Source organism: Protopterus annectens, chromosome 7.part0 (assembly GCF_019279795.1).
Source record: "Protopterus annectens isolate FY-2018-M chromosome 7.part0, PAN1.0, whole genome shotgun sequence".
Classification (NCBI taxonomy): Eukaryota; Metazoa; Chordata; order Ceratodontiformes; family Protopteridae; genus Protopterus; species Protopterus annectens.
The window spans coordinates 966,475,972-966,493,468 of record NC_056739.1 but is presented as its reverse complement, the minus strand read 5'-3'; the positions used below and the strand labels follow the sequence as shown (position 1 = coordinate 966,493,468).

At 39.3% G+C, this 17,497-nt stretch overlaps 1 protein-coding gene across 4 annotated transcripts in view; it reads right to left on the bottom strand.

Moving 5' to 3' along the window:
* TP53BP1 (tumor protein p53 binding protein 1) overlaps positions 1–17,497 on the bottom strand; it is a 1,265,047-nt gene that overhangs the window by 376,474 nt on the left and 871,076 nt on the right. For all 4 annotated transcript variants that reach the window (XM_044077533.1, XM_044077532.1, XM_044077535.1 and 1 more), the window contains one exon: positions 16,693–16,845. In XM_044077533.1, the coding sequence (XP_043933468.1) occupies positions 16,693–16,845 (153 nt within the window). The remainder of the gene's footprint in view (positions 1–16,692; positions 16,846–17,497) is intronic.

The following is a 17,497-nucleotide window of genomic DNA, read 5'->3' as shown; positions in this document are numbered from 1 at the left end:
CTCCTCTAGGAGCTGATAAGGATATAACAGCCAAATATAGGCAAATGTGAAAGCTCTTTCACCCTTTTAACTTGCAGTTGGCAAACAATGGAGCCAAGCATTTTGTCAACATCTTGAGGGCAGGGGACAGCCAAAGGTCATAAATATGACTGGAAATGCTGCCTCTCCATGATAAATCATTAGAACTGCCCATGGTTCTTGCAGATGGGGATAAACAGATAAGCCTCTCTTGTACCCAGGCAGACTACAAAGGCATTAGTAACAAGGGGAGGAGAGAAAGTAGTAATATCTTGATATATTTTTTACAACAGTAAACGTCATACAGGTGAGGGGGAATTGGGCAGTTATAACTGACAGCCATCCTTTTGGCTGGGAGGGAACATTCTCCCCACACCTCCTGCATGACTGAATGCCTCATCCTTGACCCCTATTTATTCTCCACTGGCCTTTTTCAAAGGACCTTTTCTGTTAGAAATAATTAGTGTAGGACTGTTTCTAATAAAATGGCCTCTGCTTGGTCAGACTGTTTCAACTGTACTTGGTTACAGGGAAATTGAGGATTGCTTAACAGTATGCATTGCTTTACCATTCTCCTCCAGTTTTATGAATACTTCCCGTCAATGAGGACCAGATAAAGTCTTTGTCCAAAAATTGCTGTTTAACATCTTCTAATAAGAGGTACTGTCAAAGCCATGCATACCTTCTGATGACTGTACCCAAGGCATATCATAAGCGCTAATGAAGTTACAGCCACACTGAAATGTGTAGTCGCTCTCTTTCAACAAGGTTCAAAGTAGTCTTAAGAGTCTCTGCTTTAAAGCTACATAAGGAATCTCTTCCATCTTACTTTCTATATTCTTTATGATGTTTCCCTACTACTGAAATTTGTGTTTGACAGCTGATTGTTCTAATGCACAGTGCATAGGCTATACAAACTTTCTAAGTCTATAAAGGATGTAGTTCTCTTTTTCACTAGAAAGCAAATTACTGGTGTTGTCAATTTAGATCCCAAAGCTGTGCCCAGCGATATAACTGCTGGACTGGTTACTGGGGTTTTGTATAGGTACTAAAATTCATTCTCTGCTCTGTTGAACCTTTCTAGTTTATGACTCATACTCATGAAAAGCTCTCAAAGCTATCCTCAAATCAGTGAAAACTGTACTAACATCTGTTGACTTGGTTCTTCAGTACCCAGCAACTCGCAATACCATCAATGGGAGTCTGAATGCTCTTTGGTTCCTTACTTAAAATGCACTCACATTAAACTCAGAGTTTCTTCACAGGAAACTTCCCCGACAAGGGGGGGGGTTTGCAGAAGTTGAAGACAAGGATTCTTCCTTATTTTTATCATATTTTAATGAGGAATAAAGCTGTATGACATGTGAGGTTACCTTCTTCCCCAACATCCAAGTCAGATGGCTACTTGGAGAGGTGTACCTCTGATTTTAGTGACAGAAGCTATACCAGATATATGATAAATGGCAGTTCTGATTATGCATGGGGACAGATGTCTGCCATGCCACCACACGTTGTTGGTGACCTGCTGATGATCCAAAACAGCTAGAAGACCATTACAAGTTTAGCCAATAAATCATATTTAGAAGTGCCCCCCAACTTCAAGGATGACAACACATAATAGATCAGGGAGAATCTGAGGCTGCTCACCAAACTTCACCTTGAAGGGGACAAGGGCACTACTCTGATCGACATGCATCAGAAGTTTGTTTCACGGGGGGGGGGTGCACTGGGATATGAACTCCCTTACGAATCTATCATACCAACATGTCTTATTTATCTGGTAGCAAAGGCTTAGTTAATTTAACCAGGTATTTGAGGAACTATTTGTTCTGTAAAGAAACAGGAGATCAAAGAGTCAGGTGGCTAAAAAGGCTAGACACAGATCTCTGCAAAAAAGTCTATAACAGACCAGGTACAGAGGGAAAGCTGCCAATATTCCCTGATAAACAAGATTTTTGAGGCCACTGATCTTTTTACTTGGGAATATATGAGGTCTCTCAAGCGATATGTTTAGACTAATATGTACCAAAGGGGCATTATTTTCAATCAGTATAATCAGGAATGGGTCTAATGAGATACGAGTAAAAGACAATTAAGAGTTCTTTTAAACTAGAGGAGATGCCTTTGGAAATTACTCGAACCATACAGAAGGCTTTCTGAACTAGTGTGGAGACATGACTGTCAAAAGAAAAGGAATTCTAGACAATATGCCTAGATTTAGACAGATGCTAGACAGGGGTCCATGGAAGTAAATATTGTGGGTAGAAATAGCCAGGGAATTGTTATGGCTAGGCTTGTATAGGCCCCTAGGGCCGATAGCCTAGTACCAACCTATGAACCTATGACCCTATTTCTTATGACCGTGTCTAACTGCAGAAGTGTTGCCTACATAAGTATGAGAAAATATATTGTTTTGCAGTAGTAAGCACTAAGCAAGCAATAATGCCTGACAGAGTGGGCATTACTGCGGAAACAGTTGACCATCCAGGGGTGTTGTGCAACATGCCACTGTAGGTGGAGATCCCGTTTACCCATGGAATATCCATCACTTTCTGTGTAATACCCTCCTTGGAGGGCATTATTGCACTTGGAAAATGGGCCATCTTTTAAACTGTTTTGTATTTGTTTTATTATTAGCATTTTTTTAAAAATATTTTCAATGTAAAACAGTTAGTCTGCCTAATGTTTCATAGTTGCTGTCGGAGAATATATTTTACATCATATATACACATACATACATATATATATATATATATATATATATATATATACACACATATATATATATATATATATGTATATATATATATATATATACACATACATATACACAAACACAAACATATAATTATTTAAAAATCTATATTTTGCGAACACCCATCCCCCATACAGTGAGTTTCATATATGTACATACACCAGCAGATGTAGAGGACAGAGATACTATTTTACACATATGCAGAGACTCAGAAACACTCTTACTCCCACAAAATTCCACCCAATGATTACAGCCACTTTCACTATCTATACCTCAAATATTTAACTGTAATCAAATAAATGAAAAATACATGGTAGTGCAAAGCAACATATCTCTTCCCTCCATACCACTCAAATATCTGATTTTGTAGAACTTCCCTGATTTTGCCTCATTTTTCCTCTGTTCCTAGATGATGTTTACAGTTAGTCAATAAACCCAACCATTACAGTTTCATACCTGTTATTGCTCAGAAAAAACATGTTGAAGCAGAAACGATAACTTTTTTAAGTGATTTGTCACACTGCACGACTAACCTTTTGCATCACCATATGTAGTACTTAAAATGCCGATTAGGATCTTCTGGCGAACATTTTTTTTGCTTTCAAACTAGACGGAAAATTTACAAAAATCATTTTACCCACACTGATGCCACTGAAGAGTAACTGCAATCTTTAACCTCAGTGACATCAGCTTAGGGAAAACATGGGACTTGCCCATTGTCTTTAATGGACTCGTGCTGCGCATGTTTAAAGACATGTACATTAAAGTCTTTGGACCACTGCCTAATAGGACATCATCCGGGAAAAACACTAAATTTATGTAGGCTATGGTTTCAATAAGATGTTTTAAAGGTTTTTTTATTGGAAAAAATGTCCCAAATAAATAAGAGTTGAATATGGCAAAATGCAAAAAGAGGCCGTTATTAAGAACATGAAACTGATCACTGGTCAAAACTAAAGACGAAATGTTCACCACTAGACTTGACTGATCTTGTTCTGTACCGATGGTGCCAGCTCAAACTGCCCCATTATATGTGGTCTCTTCCGACCCTGCCGATTCCTGCTGGATGAACATCTCCTTTGTTCCTATTTGTTCTCTTTCACCGGTTCTGATAACCATAGATGTAAAAAAAGGCAAAGAACAAAGTGCTGAGTGCATTAGCTCTATGCTCATTGCTCGGCATAGTTGCAGAGGAAAAAGAAGGATAATCATCAGCAACAATTAAGAAAAAGCAAAATTCACAGCAGCTTCAAAATAAAACTTGTAATCCACAAAACGAAGCAGCTTTTCAGGCAAAACAATAAAGCCCTGAGCAGGGCAAGCTTAGAAAATTGTGAAAAAAAAACGCACAGATGGCTCAGCACACTTCAGTTCACTTTATTCCACAGAAACACAGCACATTAATGCTCCACCATATGTTTTTGTTTTAAAAATCACTTCCTCAGCGAAAACGAATGGTGGAGCATTAATGTGCTGTGTTTCTGTGGAATAAAGTGAACTGAAGTGTGCCGAGCCATCCATGGGTTTTTTTCACAATTTTCTAAGCTTGCCCTGCTCAGGGCTTTATTGTTTTGCCTGAAAAGCTGCTTAGTTTTGTGGATCAGCAACAACTCCATTAGCTGTAGCATCTGCAGCAGTCCCCATATCATTCCTTGAAGAAAATGCTTTGTTATAAGACTTCTTGCAACAGCATGAATAGTTCTGATAGGTTAGATACACATCCATGCAGAACATGTAATATGTGTTTATTTATTAATACCAGAACTAGTTATACACACTCAGTTGCCGAACATATATATAAGCTTGACTTTTATGCTGACTGTAGAAGTTATAATTTGGTATACTTATACTCTTACTCCCACAAAATTCCATCCAATGATTACAGCCACTTTACAGTGTGCGATTACTATATTGGGAAAACTAATTGTGCACTGAAGGACTGTATACGTGAGCATGTATATGATATTAAGAGGCAAGAGACTAAGAATGCTCTGTCTAAACATATTTTAACTATTAGCAATCATCACTTCTTTAAGTTTATGGTTTTAGAACTGTTCAAATGTAGTAATAGGTGTGTATAGTGTGTTCAAAGTGTGTACTAGGGTATGGCCCTGGAGCCTTTACAAGCCTAGCCCATAGGATTACCCTGGCATTGTCCCACCCGACCTTAGTTCCCAGTGCCTCTGTCAAGCAGAGCCACTGGAGTGATCCCCGGGGAGAATTTTCGATTTCCCACGCACTCATCAAAATTTCTCTTGAAGAGGGCCAATGAGGTGCTCTGCTTGACATATATGGGATGTCTATTCCATAGCATGGGTAGTCTCTGGGTTATGGACCTGTCCCTCCAGCATGTTCTGCTGATTGTGGTAATGAGGCTGTGGTCTCTGGATCGTGTGGTGTGGAGGGGATTGGGATTTCTTCAGATGTAGCATTTCTAACAGAGCTTGGCCAGACATGGCTTTGCAAGTCAAGCAGAGATCGCCTCTAAGTAGGCTCTATGAGACAGAGTTTTTTGAGTCTGTCCATACAGGACAAGTGGTTAAGGCCTAGGATCCTCTTTGTGAGGTATGTTTGAGGCCTCTCCAGTTGTTGCAGGTGTCTAATGAGGTACATGCCAAATGGGGCATTGTACTCCATAATGGCCTAATGAAGGAAGAGTAGAGGGAGACAATCACCTCTTTCTTCCTGGGTGCAATACCCTTAGTAATGAGATGTGCCACATAGAAGGACTTTCTGACCACAGTGGCAATGTCGTGGTCAAAAGAGAGGCTGCTGTCAACCTGTGTTCCCAGATCTCTTATAACGCCTTCTGTGTTCAGTGGACTACCATCTATGTGGTAATTCATGGGAGTCAGGTTTTTCCCAAAAGGGGATGACTACATATTTTTTGGCATTGAGCTTAAGGCCCTGGTTCTGACACCAGTCATTGGTCTCAGTGAGGCCATTCTGTAGGATGTCAATATCACTTGGGGGGTTAATAATAGCTCTCAACCTGCAATCGTCTGCAAACTTTGTCAGCCAGAGTGCCTTCATGTTGGCCTGGACTTCAGAGAAGTAGATACCAAACAGGAGAGAACCCAGGACTGAACCTTGTGGGACTCCACTCATGACTGGTCGGCAGTCTGACTTGGAGTCAGCTACTTTCACACTGTGGGGTCTATCTGTGAACCAGTTTGCAACCCACCTACTGATATAGGGGTTGATGCCTAGCTTAGTGAGTTTTTCTATGATTCCTTAGTGGGGAATGGTATCAAAGGCCTTGGCCAGATCAAGGTAGGCTGTATGAACCACCTTGCCTTCATTCACAGCTCTGGTGACTGACTCAAAGAAGTCGACCAAGTTGAGCAGGCATGATCTATCCTTCACAAAACCAAACTGTGTGGGGTCCAGAGTTTGGAGATTCCCTATATCCTTGTTTATTAGGTCCATGGTGATGCATTCCATAGATTTGCATATCAGACTCGTCAGGCTAATGAGGCGATAGTTCCCAGGGTCTGTAGTCGCTCTTCCTTTGTGGAGAGGGATGACTGTAGCAGTGCACCATTTGGTAGGGACAAAGTCTGAGGTAAGGCTGTGATTGAACAGGGCACACAGGTGAGGTGCCAGTTCACTTTGCAGTTCATGTAGAACACAGCCAGGGATATTGTCAGGTCCCATAGAAGCTGTATTCTTGGCCTTGGATAGTGCTGTTTTAACCTGTGCAGCAGTAATACTGGGTGCCTGGCAATCTACTGGTATTGTGATTGGTCCTGGGGGGGGGGGGGGGGGGAGTTGGCAGTGAATTTGTTGGCTTGGTATAGGAGGTATCATTGTGCAGTAGCTCACAGCAAATATGGGTATTGCCGTGGAGATTCTTTACATAACTACAGAAGGCCTTGTGGATGTCTTTACTAACTGCTGCAATTCTGGGGGTGGGAGGGATGTGGATTTCCAAAGTGATTAGTTTGTGGTCGATCTAACCAGGGTGGAGTTGACTATTGTTGTAGAGCAACGGTCGCCCATGTTAGTAATGACCAGGTCAAGGATGTTGCTACCTCTAGTTGGGGTAAGAACGAGCTGGTCCAGGGCATTGGAATTAATGAACTCCAGAAAATGCTAGGCAAGTGCATTGGTACATGAGTAGTATGCCCAGTTAATGGAGGGGTAGTTGAAGTCGCCCAGTATGACGGTGTTAGGTTGGATCCTAATATCCTCCAGGGTGCTTAGGAATGTGGAGTGCGAGTCTTGGAACATGGTTGGGGACCTATTGCAGGCTATGACCTGAATTGCTGTCTTACCCAATGTCAACTGCACCTGAAGTATGTCAGATGTGTTATGTTGGGCTACCAGTCTGGAGGTGTGTGCATCCTTTATGAATATGGAAACATCACCGGCTTTGGAGCTTCGGTATAAGTTCTGGGGCTGAGAGGTTTGGAATGAGTTATAGCCTTGGTAGTGCAAACGTGCTTCCTGCTGCTTTGAACCAGGTCTCTGTTACAGCACAAATGTCGATGTTCTCCATTTTAGAGAGTACTTCGAGCAAGTGCATTTTGAGATTTAGACTTCTAGCACTGAGCAACATGACCCTCAGATTGCATTTGTTTGTAGCTGTTATGGTGGTAATTTGGTCTTTGGAACACCGCCTAAAAAAGGCACTATGGCAAGAGCCTTGGCCAGTATCCGGAAGCCCAGGGGTGACAGATGCAGGCCATCTCTGACAAACCATCGAGGTCTGTCAATCATGTCATCCCAGGCATATAGATACTGGATCCCCTTAAAATGACACCAGAAATTTAGCCAGTTGCTGAAATAAATCATTTTCTGCTTGTACTGTGGTATCATTCTGGGTGTTGGTAGGATGCTGCTCAGGGCTAGGGTCATACCAGCCTGGGATACATAATCCGAGAGCTCCTCCATGTCTATTTTCATGTAGTCCAGGGAGGTACATCTCAGGTCATTCACACCCACAAGTAAAATGCCAAAGTCATATTTGTACCTGTTGTTGAGGGACCTGAGTGTATCATTATGTGGTTGATCCTGGCGCCTGACAGGCAGCTGACTTATTTAACCTAGTGAGTGGGAAATTAGTGTGCCACACTATCGAGTCACCTATGACTAGTGTGTCGGGCATGCTGTTTTGCCTTACGGGCTTTGGTTGAGTTGCACACTGTTTAGGAGAGTTATGTATCTCGTGATTAGGGTTGTGTTGTGGTGGTCGAGTGCACCTGAAGTATCTCAGATGCGTTATGTTGGGCTACCAGTCTGGAGGTGTGAGGATCCTTTATGAATATGGAAACACCACCGCCTTTGGAGCTTTGGTCCAAGTTCTGGGGCTGAAAAGTGTGGAATGAGTTATAGCCTGGTAGTGCAGGGGTGCTTTCTGCTGCCTTGAACCAGGTCTCTGTTACAGCACAAATAAGCAGTGCTTCGAGCGAGTGCATTTTGAGATTTAGACTTCTAGCACTGAGCAGCATGTCCCTCAGATTACATTTGTTTGTAGCTGTTATGATGGTAATTTGGTCTTGGCGCACCACCTAAAACAGGCACTATAGGGGTGGCAACAGCCTTGGCCAGTATCCAGAAGCCCAGGGGTGACGGATGCAGGCCATCTCTGACAAAGCATCGAGGTCTGTCAATCATGCCATCCCAGGCAGACAGATACTGGATCCCCTTAGAATGACACCAGAAACTTAGCCAGTTGTTGAAATCAACCATTTTCTGCTTGTACTGTGGTATCATTCTGGGTGATGGTAGGATGCTGCCCAGGGCTAGGGTCATACCCGCCTGGGCTACATAATCCAAGAGCTCCTCCATGTCTCTTTTCATGTAGTCCAGCCAGGGAGGTATGTCTCAGGTGATTCACACCCACATGTACAATGACAAAGTCATATTTGTACCTATTGTTGAGGGACCCGAGTTTGTGCATTATGTGGTAAATCCTGACGCCTGACAGGCAGCTGACTGTTACCGTCTCCTTATTCAACCTAGTGAGTGGGACACCAGTGTGCCTTACTATCAAGTCACATATGACTAGGGCATGCTGTTTTGCCTTAGGGTTTGGTTGAGTGGCACACTGTTGAGGAGAGTTATGTGTCTTGTGATTAGTGTTGTGTTGTGGTGGTCGAATGTGTTTCTGCCTTGGAGGTCTTTAATGTTTGGGTAGATTTTATTGAGCCTCCATGAAGACTGGTGTGTGGTTTGTATTTTTATGTGAAGGCAGTGCTGGTGTGTGTTCTGGAGGGCTATGTGTTCCATGTGGTGTGGTGCAAGTATTGAGATTCTTCTCTTGACCAGCTATTCCGGTCTTGGCTAGAGAGTGCGTGGCTTCCAATTTGGATAAATAAGCGCATTTCTTGCAAGTCTGAGTGTTGGGAGGTAAGAGGAGAGGGTTGTTAGTGTAGATGAAGCAGTTGTTGCATTGTCTCAGGATGCCCAAGTTCACCAGGTTAATAGGAGAAAGCACAGGGAACTCACCTTTAGGTCATGCCTGGAGGGGTGGACATTAATAATAAGTACTGGAGCTGTTTCCTTGTAGAACATTTAGTGCTGGTAGCACTTTTGTGTGTTACAATAATTGCTACAAGAAGTCTGATAAAATGCTAGATTAATAAGCTAGTAAAAGTGCAGGACAGAAGAAAACTAGCAGATCTAAGGGAAAAATTGAAAAGCAGATTTCGGCATCGCTCAGAAGCTTACAAACAGTCCTGGATACAGCAAATATGTATCTGGACTAGACTAGTTACAGAAAAGTTGGGAAACAAGCGCAAAAGCAGGTTTTTAAACCAGAAAGTTGAAAGACATGGAAAAACAGCCCAAATGGCCAATAAACTACAATTTCTGGGCCAGAAACCAATCCTCTTATGGTAGATAGTCTACCTAGTGCTTACCACTCCCACTGATAAGCTAGGAGTCTTTCCTCCAACACAAAGGCTTGGGAGGCTCAGACGCTTACAGTCCTGGATACAGCAAATCTGTATCAGGAATAGACTAGTTACAGGAAAGGCAGGAAACAAGCTTAGAAAACAGATCAAAAACAATTTGAGTACAGTGCAAGCTAGCATACTTGAGTGTGTAGCAGTACTAAAACAAATACAATTTAAATAAATGCAATTTATTCAAAATGTATTCTGAACCGAATTCAATTGTTTGTTTTATTCAACTCTGAACAGTTAAAAAGTGCCAAAAATATACTTATCAGCTGAAAAGCACACTCAGTCAGAACACAAGGAGATTCTAGCAAAGTTTTTTTTTTTTTTTTTTTTTAGTGAATGTGGTTGGGATAATATCTAAGTACTAGACTTTTATAATATAAAGAAATGAACTGGCAGCTGAAACTGGGTGCTAGTGGAACACCAGGTTTCAAGAAAAATAATACTTTAAATAGGATTTTAAAGTTGAGGACAGCAACATTAGAAATATTTAAAGCATTTTTAATTTTTCACTGTATTTTTCACTTTAGTACAGCCAACTTCTTTTTATCCATATGTAAATATTTTTCTTACAATTCTTTTTTTTTTTTAATGTTAACTGACTTTATTGACTTGTCATGCGATTTATTAATGTTCTTTGTCTAACATTCTTGATTTTTGTTCTAACGAACTGCAAGTACTGAATGGACAAAACCGTTTAATGTTACAACAATAAAGGAGTTGCTGAAAAAAGTTAAGGCGATTGGAACACAATGAGAGAGGCCGGTATTTCCACAGGTTTTATTTCCAATGTACGTTAGCGCTTTCGGCAAGTCAAATGACTCGCCTTCTTCAGACAAACAAACAGTGGGATGACTTTACACTGCTGTTTAAATAGTCATGCTAATACATTTAAACCAATCAATGAGATTACAATTACATTCTTAATTAAAAGCCGTGGGAACCTAAAAGTGAAAATAAAACGTCACATCCTGAAATAAAAGTGATGTTTCTACATGTTACTAGCCGTTAAAGAACTAAGCACTCTATATGAAATACACACAATGTAAGATTTCATTTTGAAACTCGTTAAAAAATGTATATATAATGTAAGCTTACAGGTTATCTAACAAATGAAAATGAACAAGTATGTTATAAACAAGGGACATCTAATTATGTTCTTACCAATGTTCCTTGTTGTTATGTTTAACAAAAAATCAAATGTTTTAAATTTGTTACCGTTGTCAAACATTTTTCATTTTTTGTTTTTTCCATGTTAGCAATCTTAAAAAATCTTGTGAAAAGTTTATACAAAGTTCTACAAAAAGTTTTATAGAAAGTCCTATAAAAAGTCCCATAAGGGGGATGCCTTCCTCACTTGCAGATGCCTAATCAAATATTATCCAAACAACCTCGCTACAAAATTTATCTAGCAGGCTGTTTGATATATATCAAGTTCTAAACAAATTTGATGAGACATTACATATGAAACTGTAATGTAAATAACCAGAAGGGTCAACTTGATGTTATTCAAAACCTGATGACAATGTAGAATGCAATTATATTCACTTAAAAAACTTTTATCACAAGAACCAGAGAAGAACTTTATCTATTGTAAGAGAGCCATTTGAGAACACATTTTATTGACTGTACTTCATTTATACCTGGGAACAGATGAGCTCTCGTGCGGATCTGCCACAAAAGCTCATCTATTTCGAGGCGTGTTTGCCATGGGCCCCCCCTAATGTCCACTTCCCTGTGTTGCAAGATTAAATAATTGAAAGTGTGACCACTAAATTCCATACTATGCCTAGCTAATGCGTTGTTAGCATCATTCTTTTTTATGGCATATTGGTGTTCATATATCCTATGCTTGAGCATCCTCTCGGTTTTACCGATGTAGAATGCCTTGCAATGGTTACATAGGGCAACATACACCACAGATTTTGTTTCACAATTGAAACGCCCTGTGATTTTGTAATGTTTGTCATTGATGTTACAACTACTGGTGACCTTGATATGTTTACACTGGGTACAAAAGCCACATTTGAACATTCCTTGTGGTTTGGTGCAAATGACACGAGGTTTTACTTTTTCTAGAATAGACTTCATATTTTGACCTCGTCTATATGTAATTTTTGGACGTTCCCCTAGAAGGAAACATAGGCTTCTGTCATTTTTAATGATGTCCCAGTTTTTGTGAACTATTTCTCTTATCTGTATAGAATCCAAGGAGTAAGTGTGCAAAAAACTAGTGATAAACTTGCCCTTTGCTGTTTCTATTGTAGCAGACAAATTTAAATCAATAGTCCCATGGTCATCATTAATACCAATGGAGACTGTCCCTAGTCCTGAAAGTAAAGGGAGGAAATGGCCTGTTTCTCTTTTTTGGGTCACTTCTGTAACTATGTTTGTTATCAAGGAAGACGGATATCCTCTTGACTCAAACATATTAGTAAGTTTAATGCACTCATTACCAAAATCTTGTGTGTCTGTGATCATACGTGCAGCTCTTACTATTTGTCCTTTTATGACTGCCTTCTTTTGGTGGTATGGGTGGTTACTTGTGAAATGTAAAAGTGAATTAGAGTAGGTTGGTTTTCTGTATATACAATTTTTGAATCTCTTGTTAGTTCTATCTTTTATGAGCAAGATGTCCAAATAGTTGATCTCAGTATCACTTATGCTATGTGTAAACTCTAAGAAGTCAGTTGTAATGTTAATTCTGTCCATGAATGAGGAAATCACATCCATCTTACCATCCCAAATGCAAAAGATGTCGTCCTGGTATCGAGTGTACCAGGTGACGTGTTTGAGAAATAGTTCATCCTTAAACAGTATCGTGGACTCCCCATGTGCCATGACTGCATTAGCGAATGAACCGCCACAAGGTGAGCCCATGGCTACACCTGATGTTTGAATATAGAATTGGTTTTCAAAAATGAAAAAGTTGTTAGCCAAAATTAATTCTAGGAGGGTTTCAGTTAAATATATAGAATCATCTCCTATATTTTTGGCCTTCATGTAATCTCTAACCCAAGCGATGCCAACCGACTGTGGTATGACGGTGTACAGGTCTTTGACATCTATTGTCAAAAACAGAACATGCTCATTGTAAGTGAGTTTGTTAATGTTCTCCAAGAAGGACCATGAGTCCTTACAGATGTGCTTCTCGCTTTGAAGCAAAGGTTTTAAAATGCTATCAACGAGTTTAGCACACGCTTGGGTCACTGATCCCCTCCCATCAATGATAGGCCTAAATGGCGGTGCATTCAGCCGTTTGTGTAACTTAGGTGTTCCAAAAAATGATGGAATTTTTGGGGCAGGCATCAAGAGATATTTATGTGTATCAGTATCAATCAGCCCTTCTAAAAATAAATCATTTAGGGTATTACTGATTTTCTTGTATGCCCCATGGATTTCATTTTTAGTGACCAATTTGTAAGCAGTTGAGTCTAGATGTTCAAGCATGTATTCAACGTACTTACAATGATCCATGAAAACAATGCCCCCACCTTTGTCTGGTTTCATGGCTCGAATGTGACAATCATGCAGGAGGTGAATGAAATCACGTTCTAACAAAGTGATGTTACTTGGATGTTTTTGATTCTTGTAAATGACCTGGTTCTTAATAGCCCATAGGTCCATCTCGCAAATTTTCTCAAATGTGTGCAGAGTGGGATGTAAAGGTGGGTTATAAGAACTAGCAACTCTAAGTAATTTAACTGTAGATGAATCATTACCCATCAGATGGTTCAGATTTAATTTTTGTGTAAACACTTTTAGATCTATAATGGTTTTACCAATATCCATATGGTTTCCAGGGACAAAGCTAAAATCTTTTGCCAAAAAGTCTACAATGTCCTGCTGGATGTTTATGGTTGTGTAATTATAAACAGTAAAATCACCATTAGTACTTTTGTACAATTTTGGTTTTACACCAAAATCTAATGTGTCATTCATCTCCTGCGTCCACGACGTTTGTTCCTCGTGTTGTTCCTTATAGTAGCCCGTGGACGATTGTTCCCCGAAGGATAGGTCACCAAAGGAAAATCCTGGTTGTTGTTAAAATTATTAGCACCATGGCATTCAGAGGATATAGTTGGCATTACTTGTTGTTGCAAATTTTCAACTATCCTCTCACCTGCCAAATTTGTTTGATTTGGCCCATTACTGTTGTTGTTATTTAATCTAGGACTCCTTCTAGGGGCCTGTCTTTGTTCAGGTTGATTGTTATTGTTATTAACAGGAAATACAGTTGTATCAAGAGGATGGTACTGATCGTTGTCCCCATTGTTGTTTAAATTAGATTGTCCATTACGTGGGAGTTTTGGATAAGCACATTTATTGGCATAATCCCTGATGTCTCTAGCCAATTTCTTTTTCTTAGTATTAATGAGTTTTTCAATGGTAGCATCGATACTAGAGAATATCCTGCAATATTCATACTTGTATCGTGGAAACTCAACATGGTTTTTAATTTCGGTTTCCAGTTTTACAAGTTCTGTCTTTAACTTGGTGATGTCACTCGTGTAAAATGCTATTAAAGCATGTAAAAAATCAGTCCCCTGTCTGTCAAACAAATCCAAAAGTTCTTGGTAAAAAACTAGGTCATCAGTCAGTCCGGCCGGAAATCGCCATTGGCGTAGGCCCTTTGGAATTATCTTATTCTTGATGCACTCTTCTAGATATGATATTTCAAGTTGCAACTTTTTGCACTTGAACAATTTAGCGTCAAATGAATCAATTTTGATGCCTAGATTCTCGTTAATTGTGTCTTGCGGCATACTGTTACCAACTTCAGAATTAAACCTACCCAGAAAAAAGTTGTTATTGTCTAAAAAACTGTTCATAGTAGGTATACCTTCAGAATTAGCAGAAGTATAATTATTACCTCTTATCAATGCCCCGGTATACGTATTGTCCCTCTGTGGTTGACTTCCATTGGCTACAATAGTAAAACGCGGTTCCGTGTTCCCTGCCGGCATTTGAGGGTCCATGCCTGCTGTTTGGTTAACAGTTGTAGAGGAAGGTGAACCTTGTCCGTTAGGAATGGTTGATCCACTCAAATTGGCAGAAGGCATCGTTCGGTTCACATTGCCAGTATTGTTCGATACAGTTAAATTGGAGAAGGCGTCTACCTTTTGAGTTAAAACGTCAACTCTTTGAAGAAGTGCTTCGACTAGCACTGTTAGGTTCCCTGGAGAATTAGTACTGCTACTGTTGTTGTCATCCTGCTGCGAAAACAGCGTTGGAGAACCAGCTTCTCCGGTTCCGGTCGCCATACAAAAAACGCTTAGACCAACAAATAATCCACGAACCACTGAAAAAAGTTAAGGCGATTGGAACACAATGAGAGAGGCCGGTATTTCCACAGGTTTTATTTCCAATGTACGTTAGCGCTTTCGGCAAGTCAAATGACTCGTTTCATATGTAATGTCTCATCAAATTTGTTTAGAACTTGATATATATCAAACAGCCTGCTAGATAAATTTTGTAGCGAGGTTGTTTGGATAATATTTGATTAGGCATCTGCAAGTGAGGAAGGCATCCCCCTTATGGGACTTTTTATAGGACTTTCTATAAAACTTTTTGTAGAACTTTGTATAAACTTTTCACAAGATTTTTTAAGATTGCTAACATGGAAAAAACAAAAAATGAAAAATGTTTGACAACAGTAACAAATTTAAAACATTTGATTTTTTGTTAAACATAACAACAAGGAACATTGGTAAGAACATAATTAGATGTCCCTTGTTTATAACATACTTGTTCATTTTCATTTGTTAGATAACCTGTAAGCTTACATTATATACACATTTTTTAACGAGTTTCAAAATGAAATCTTACATTATGTGTATTTCATATAGAGTGCTTAGTTCTTTAACGGCTAGTAACATGTAGAAACATCACTTTTATTTCAGGATGTGACGTTTTATTTTCACTTTTAGGTTCCCACGGCTTTTAATTAAGAATGTAATTGTAATCTCATTGACTGGTTTAAATGTATTAGCATGACTATTTAAACAGCAGTGTAAAGTCATCTCACTGTTTGTTTGTCTGAAGAAGGCGAGTCATTTGACTTGCCGAAAGCGCTAACGTACATTGGAAATAAAACCTGTGGAAATACCGGACTCTCTCATTGTGTTCCAATCGCCTTAACTTTTTTCAGTGGTTCGTGGATTATTTGTTGGTCTAAACAATAAAGGAGTTGTTGGGTGCTGTACCTACACAGGTTTTTTTTTTTTTTTTTTTTTTGTTAAGTGCCTTTTTTAAAATATATATATATATATATATATATATATATATATATATATATATATATATATATCTATCCATCTACTAGTCCTGATACCTCTGTGAAAAATCCTTCTGAAATTCCATCTCATTTGCAGAAAAGCCACACTCAATACTGAACCACTGTGTTGTACCTGTACATGCACTAGCCAACAAAGAAAGACAGCATAGCAAGATATTCATCTTTGTTTATAACTTAATTATCTATTCAGCATGCAAGCACCAAAGCTTGAAGCTCTGAAAAAAGGGAAAGGTGGCTGAAATACAACAGACCAACAGCTTAAAGAATTATGGGGACTACAGAATACTTAAAATGACCAATATCTCTCTCTGTACAATGCAGCTGTATCTCAGAAGTAAATAAAATCAATAGCATTAAATATTAATGATCAGCATACAAACAATTCAGTGTCACTCTTTTCATCATCCCCCTTTTCTCATTTTCAGAGAGTCAATGTGACCAACTCACCTACAGCCAAAGCTTACATTGCCAAGTGGCTAGTGATTTAACAAATATGTATAATAAAAATACTAAACATCACAGCACCACACAGCAGAGGGAACAGGACAAGTTAGGCAACTGAGAAGAGAGCAACAGCAACAAAATGCTGCAAAATAAACCACCAGTTAACGATGGTTTACAATGTTCTCTACACTTTCAATAAACACTTGCTTAATGTTTATGGTGTTTGTTTAATCCGAATTACATATGCCATACCAATTACATTTACTTACCTCTACCACCTTCCTCTCTACTTCCTTTCCATCAACATAATAAACATCAGTAATAATTCGAGTGACAGTCGTCCTAACTTCACGAATAGTCCGAATGTGTCTACGAAGCATACGCCCAGGAGGTGGAGGTGGTGAGTCAAATTCTTCATCTCCCTAGATGGGCAAAAAATGTCAAGTGAAAAGTCTTCAACGCCCTAGCCAGGCAAAAAATGTAATGTCAAGTAACCTGTTGACAAACTGCTTTATTATAGAGAATTTATTAGCTCTTGATTAAGAAAAATGATCAATCCACTTACTCTGCCCAGTTCTGCATGCAAACAGATAAAATGAAAATTCTATTTAATAGGAACATGTGCATCTAATTGAAAGTTTTGATACATATCCAATAACTATTTTAGGTCATGGGCCAAAAATAACTAGGATAAAAATGTAGGTTAGTGGAGTGAACTTCCCCACTTACCTGTTAAAAAGAGAAGAATTTAAGGAAAGGGTACTGGAAATTATTCAGGTGTTACTACGGAAGATAGAAATTTCTTCAGAAGACATAGCTGGGAAGTGAGATAAAATGAAAGCAGTCTTTAAAAATAGGGTAGAAATAAAAGAGAACAGAGATATGGTTAAGAAGTAAGAATAATTATTTAGAGGTGCTGGCAAAGGTTAAAATACTGCAGAATAAGGGGAATCTCATAGAACAACAGGGGGCACAATTCAGAGTGCTGAAGAGAAAATAAGGCACTACCTACACAATATGCATGAATTTAGAAAGCTTTCTGTTAAGCAACTATTTTCGATAACCCCAGGGCAC